The 6,608-nt window shown below is 39.2% G+C and overlaps 3 protein-coding genes across 3 annotated transcripts in view; 1 reads left to right on the plus strand and 2 right to left on the minus strand.

Annotated features, from left to right (window-relative positions):
• Positions 1 to 659: 659 nt before the first annotated feature.
• Positions 660 to 1,415, minus strand: SARC_09170 (hypothetical protein; the record flags this gene model as incomplete). Its single annotated transcript, XM_014296818.1, has 1 exon — positions 660 to 1,415. One exon carries the CDS (start codon positions 1,413 to 1,415, stop codon positions 1,161 to 1,163), a length of 255 nt encoding a protein of 84 aa, XP_014152293.1. The 3' UTR covers positions 660 to 1,160.
• A 2,792-nt stretch (positions 1,416 to 4,207) lies between these two features.
• SARC_09171 (hypothetical protein) lies at positions 4,208 to 5,467 on the plus strand. Its single transcript, XM_014296819.1, has one exon. The coding sequence runs from the start codon at positions 4,327 to 4,329 to the stop codon at positions 5,080 to 5,082; it is 756 nt and encodes a 251-aa protein (XP_014152294.1). The 5' UTR covers positions 4,208 to 4,326; the 3' UTR covers positions 5,083 to 5,467.
• A 289-nt stretch (positions 5,468 to 5,756) lies between these two features.
• Positions 5,757 to 6,608, minus strand: part of SARC_09172 (hypothetical protein) — a 2,742-nt gene continuing 1,890 nt past the window's right edge. The window contains exon 2 of the mRNA XM_014296820.1: positions 5,757 to 6,500. Coding sequence (XP_014152295.1) covers positions 5,862 to 6,500 — 639 coding nt within the window. The 3' untranslated portion in view covers positions 5,757 to 5,861. The remainder of the gene's footprint in view (positions 6,501 to 6,608) is intronic.

Consider the following 6,608-nt stretch of genomic DNA (forward strand, 5'->3'; position numbering starts at 1 on the left):
CCGAGTATAGAAGGTGTTCTACTTGTACTACGACCTTGGCTCCTTTGCAGGTCATTTAGGAAATACTTAATCTGGAAATGTGCCAACAACAACAAAAAGGGATTGAATAGAAATCCGGATATAGACAATCTGGAACGCTTCTTAATTTTCGGCCCGATTTGTACCCCGTAGTATATGGATAGGGTGTTAAAATAAAATAAACTCAACAGTATTTGAGATTTCAGTTTGTTTTTTTCAAATGAAAACAAGCAACATACAGACTCACGGTGACACAGTGTCGAAAGTCACTGTGTCAAAGTGACAGAAACGAGACTCAGTCACTCAGACTCTCAGTCTCAGAGTCAACAGATTTTATAGTTTTTATAGTATAGTTTTGTTTTTTGTTATGTTTTTTACTAAAAACAAAACAACCCCTTCCGGCTTCACACTGGCTCATATTTAGTTTTACAAAATGAATAAATTCACCCCGTGTTTCTGTTCACGTTTTATTTAAAAAAAACAAATTCTATTGAGAGGGGGTGTGGCGAGACGCGAGGGGGTTTTTATTTTTTTTAAACTCATCTCAAGAAACAGGTTGGCAGTTAGGCACTCTTCAACTGTCAGTTATCAGTCTGACTACATACTGAAAATTTAAATTTAAAAAAATACTGATCAGTCTCTCGACAACGAGTTTTTTTTTAATATTAACATTATGACAGTCAATGAATATGTTTTTTTAGAAACAAACGAAAATATTTAAATACTGCACAGTCAAACCTCGTTATATGACCAATGTCCGTTTTTGGTCAAATTTGGTCATATAAAGAGGTGGACAAGCCTGGGTCAGGTTCTTATTGTCAGGTTCGGGGTCTGACCTATAAACAGATCAGGAGCTATTCCAAGCGCAATACAACTCAAATATGCTCCTATATTCACGTTGCGTTCTCACCTAAATAGTCCTTTCCCTTTGTGACGATCAAGCCCTGACTTACACTAGAACCAGCTCCTCTAACCTTATTAACCCACTCAATCAAACGTTTCTCGAACGCGTGGTTTGTCACACGCACACCGAATGATTCATGCGCAGCTCGCACGGCTTCTTTGACTGTCAAAGCTGTATCCCACTTGCTTGATTGCGCGCACGATAATTCCTTTGTCTTTATTTGCTAGATTGACCCTCTTCAGTGTTCCTGTGGGTATGCCTTCTTCTCTTTACTTCCAGTGAGCTTATTCATCATCATATGAGATGCTCCATTCACATTAGACACTGCACCCTGCTTAGGCGTAGCTTGTGTCACGTCGTCTTCCTGCATTGTATCTGATTCAGTAGTTGTCTGATCTGACTTGTCCTCCGGTGGCTGGCATTTATCTGTAGACAGGCAGTAACCTATTGAATTTGAAGGGGTTGGCCCAAATAAAAATTGGTGATATATCATCGTAAAGAGGTGGTCATATAAAGAGGTTTGACTGTACATATTTTTTTAAACAAATACATTTCTGCTTTTTGTTTAGTTTTAATAAACCAAGTGAAAAAACCGGTTGCAACTACATATGTACATAATAAATATTTACTCCACCCCAGTCCACCCGCCAGTATATATTTATTATAATAAGAGAAGCCTGTTTTTGTTTTGTTTTTTTGTTTAAAATAAAACATGCTCGTACCTGGTTGTGGTTATTAAAAAAGTATTTATGTAATTGTTATATAAAAAACAAAATTATGTATTGTATCGTATTTTTGGCTTTATTTTTTTTAACCTCTTTTTTTTTTTCAGTTATTCAATTTTTTTAATATAAGAGTTGACGGCTAGTACATATTTAGTAGTACATATTCACGATCAGACATCTTGGCACAACTACATACAGTACTATACATAGTCTATTTCTATTTACATACTAGTTTCCTATATTTTTATATTTTTTAAATTACAATTGATATGTCTATGCACATATTCAGTTTCGAATTTGTCAATTTCAGATCGTCTATTTACTCTATTTATTACTATTTTGAAGTTCTTTTATCATATATTTTTTTTAAGTTTTGTTTTGCAATTTGTAAAGTACGTCTGTACATACGGTATCCACTATGCACACCACACTTTTATTTGACTCTATTATCAAGAAATATCAACTATTTATTATCAAGTATTAGCTGCTGCTCTCAACTGTTCCACTTTGACTTTTTCTTGTCGGGTTCAAAACTTCAAATAATCAATAAAACCGTTGTATTTATTTCTATTTATGGAGGTACTCACGGGCAGTTTCTGCTGAGCAGTTTTCTACTCTGATCGCATTGGTCTGTTTTAACATTGTTTAGCGCTCAATTTTTTGAGAAAGTTTTTCTAAGCGCTGTCGGAAAAAACTAAAGGTCTACATTCCTACCGCGCAAGTCGACTGCGCGCATAGAGAATCGATCTTTCTAAGCGTGTATAGACGATTTATAGAGATCCTGTAAAGGTATAGGACCTTGATTATGTTGATAGTGATTGTCTATAAGGTCATACCCAGTTACCAATCCTCTACTACGATCATAGCGAGTTTGCACAAGTTTCACTCGCACCATTCACACCGTCACACATCATTGCATGCAATCGCAATCGATTGAATGACTGAAATGCCCAGTAGGTTGACTTTAGAACTAAATATCGTAAAAGCACTGCACCTTCTCTGTATGATGCTTATAAGAGTAGCTAAGTAATCGATAGAATGAAGAAATGGGCCATAGGAAGCATAGCGATGGTGATGCAAAAACCAATGTATTCAACGATATACAACGGGTTTTTTTCGAATCCGATGAAAAACATATATTGCTTTCCGTTTATATAAGGCCTTTTACTGGATGAAGGAAGCCTAAAAGCTGTTTTCTTGATGTATCAGGTTCCCCGTTCAACCGGTGTACTAAACCTTTCGTCGCAGACAGAAAATTTAAAAACGACAAACACAGATGTGCTCTCACCAGGCGGCCAGACCCCAGCTTCCCCCATCCTTTTAGGGCGAGTACATGATCGGTTTTTAAAAATTCAACAATAAAAAGTAACCGTGTAGGGTTTACAAACGTGGATGAAAACTCTACAGTCTACAGTCTACATTAGTAGTGTTTCTAAAATATAGTACAAATTGCATTCCAAACTTAAACCGTTCACGCCGGAATCGTGCTTCTAAATATATTTTTCATACATACATACGTAGAACGTTAAAAATTTCTTTAATTGGTTAAAATAAAAATTGATTTTTTATAAAATATATAAAATATCCTGTTCGCTAATAAAATAATAATCAACTCCAGGGACCAGAGTTAAATATTTAGATGTCTTTTTTAAGTCTATTTGTTTTTGTAAAAACAAAAATAAGTAGATCGCCTGAACGAGTCGACGGTCGCTGGTCGCTTGCCCCCCTTAAAAGGGGCTGACACTTGACAGTCGACACTTCTCAACAGTCTTCACCTGTCACACTCACAGTCACACTCACACAGGGCCACAGGCACGAGAAGAGTGAGAGTTGCCAAATGCCAACTTGCCATTTGCCCAGCATTTGCCAACTCTCTAATCTAAATCTTCCACCGTCCACATCCTATTATTCCCAACAAGTCGCAAACTCGCATCTGCTTCTTCATCACTTATATTTATTTAGAGTTTTAGACCACTACTGGCCCTGGGTGCTGGGGTATCTTTTTTGTTTTTGTTTTATTCTAAAAACACATCAAAAAGCAATGCCAAATAGGAATGTGCATGTATTTGTTTTGTTTTGTTTTTGAGATTTGGGGCCTGGGCCCTGGGGGCTGGGGCTGTCAAAACTCCAATATTGACCTGCATAGAGGAAATACCGGCCCCATTGCTGGCTCACTGACGCTTCTTCACTGGCGGCGCTTGGTCCAAACTTCAAAGTGTTCAGACTCCATAGTCCAAACCCCAGACGGCGACTAAATCTTAGAATCCGGTCTTCCGGTTGTTCGTATTCGTCCTCTCTTTGTAAATCTCCCCTCTCAGAGTTAGGGAGTTCAACCTGTTCTGCTGTTCAGTGTTCAGGAACTTCAGGCCTTCAGCCCTTCAGGCCCAGGGCCAGGCCGGCAGGCCCTCTGAGAGTTCAGAGTTGTTGCCTTTAAATATTCTTATTAATATTATATTATTTTAAGAAAATAAAATATATACATATTTGAAGTATGTTTTTATAAAAAAATTCATAATAAATATACACATAACAAGCTGAATGCCCAACAGTATTATCAATAGTTCACTTTTGCATTGTCGCACAACTTGCATATCGCCATAAACGCCAAAAACACGTACTTTAAAGTCGAACGTGATTTTGAGGATAATTTCACGGGTACTTCACCTACATATACTCGCAATGTCGGAAACCTGTGCTAGCAGCGTATGCTATGATTCAGCCCGAGAAAGCATAATTTCCCAACCAGCCACAACAGCCGAATGGTGTGACGCCACTTCCGAACTGTGGGATGCTGAGACCACTAAGATAGCACGCATTAATAAGCACATTATACTGCAAGATTCGGCTTTTATTTTGTACTTGATTACTTCACAGAGAAAGCGGAATATCAATGCCATATCAAACATTTGCGAGGCATATATACATGCAGACACACTTGCGTGTCTGCACAGGATACGGTCGCAAATAGCCAAAACTGTGTGTGTGATCGCTACCAAAAGGAATCCACATCTCAAGTACAGATATGACCACATCACGCTACAATACGGAAGAGATTGCGAGCAACTATATACGCAATTAGCAGCACGGGAATACCTTCACGAATTGGATAGGGAGTTAAGGATCAATGCAGCAACTGCTGTGAAGAGTACTATCCGATTCGTAAAACCCGGGTTTACACTCAGTGATACAGCCACTGTCTTCCAGAAAATATGCACAAGTCAGGGAACTCATCTGGAGTTACAGCACAGTGAAGAGTTGACTAATTTAGCAGCAGACGAATATCGTTTGAAAGTGAGAGCCCACAGACGCTTGAGGAACTCTGATACTGCCAGTTTGCACTCATATACACTGAATCAGCTCCCCGACAGTCACGGCAAGTTTAAGCGAAGGCGTATTTCGCAATGGGTACAACGAACAAACAGCTTTACGTCTTGACGGCTGCAGTAGATGCATCCAGGTCAACTTATATAGTCGAAGGTGACTAACGCAGAGCCATTTAAAGCACAACCAGAAGCTAGAGATTTTCCATAAAAAGGACAACCATCCCATTCAGAAACAATTGTACATCCAGAATTGAAGTATAGATTTGAGCTCGTGACGCGAATGATATACGTGCGTTATAGTCAAATGTACATATTGCGACTAGCAGAAGGCCAATTTAGCGCGTAATGCGTACTGAAACTGAACAGATATAAAATGGCTATACAGCGTCACAAGTGCTTTTCGTTAAATGGCAGACAAGTCCGTACCTTTTCGGTTTGTATAATAGTACGCAGCAAATAAACTAACTTTTCATTCATTTATAAATGATACTTCCAGCAAAGATTTTCTGTCTTTATCTATGAATGCACGCGACAACGAGAATACCTATTTCTCATCTGATTTTTTCTGGGTTTGTGTGGTATTGTGCTGTTATTGGCACGCATCGAATGTTTTCATAGCCAAAGGGGATGAGCACCTTTTCACCCGACAAGTTCTTAAGCCATCAAACCTTGACTGACTGGTTATATGAGATAGTGTCTTCAAAAAGTTAAAAGATAATTACGTTGATAAGTATGGATCTTCCTGCTGTGTATGTGCACTCGTTGCCACGCGATATCTTTTTCATACTGCATATGTTCGTATGTTTTTTATTGTTAGTCACAAAAAATCATCGATGTCATTCGTGTCTCCAGTCGACCAACTTGTTAGAAGGTCAATCGTCATTTTGCTGACTAGCACGCTAGGGTACGACCAAAGTAGTCCATCACGCCATCCAGAGCCTTTCTCGTTGGGTGACCCTCTTCATCAACGAAATCAATCGTTATTATGGCATGACCTTTGCCAGGCAGCGTATTTATGGCAATTCGCTGGCTACCGTCCTGGTTAAAAGTCTTGTCAATCGTTTTCATCTTTTCTCCCGTGCTCATCCAGTCCCCAGCGAATCTGCCGCACATCATTGGGCCTTTTTTGTCTAAGGCTGTTTTGATATCTTCAATATCTGTTTCACTCATATGTAATGCGGAGGGGTTGCCAATTGGCAAACTAGGTTGACTCGCATAACCAGCAAGGACACTATCATCTGCCATGAGAGAAATAGCAAAGTTCCCTGTCAGGCACATTCCAATAACTGCGACGCCCTTCACATTATGCTCGTCTCTGCTTTTGCGACACAGTGCTCTCAACCAGTCCACTATCGGACTCGTCATGTTGCTTTGGAACAAATAAAACTCCTGACGCAGGCACATCACACGCACGGTATTACCGAGTACACTTGTGGAACCTAAAGGTCCGAACAAGTGGGGCATTACAACGGAAAATCCCCGCTGCACAAACTCATCAGCTAATGCGAGAGTTTCTTGACCAATGCCAGGCTGTATTTGCGAGAAAAAAAATATTTCTTATTTTCGCATGAAGATGAATGACTGGGTGATTTCTACGTTGTCTGACGAGAAAACGAACCACCAATTAAAAGATATATA

This window comes from Sphaeroforma arctica (genome assembly GCF_001186125.1).
Source record: "Sphaeroforma arctica JP610 unplaced genomic scaffold supercont1.901, whole genome shotgun sequence".
NCBI lineage: Eukaryota > Ichthyosporea > Ichthyophonida > Sphaeroforma > Sphaeroforma arctica.

Excerpts from the sequence above, each read along its gene's own strand:
- SARC_09171 (XM_014296819.1), top strand. The coding sequence starts at position 4,327 with ATGTCGGAAACCTGTGCTAGCAGCGTATGCTATGATTCAGCCCGAGAA.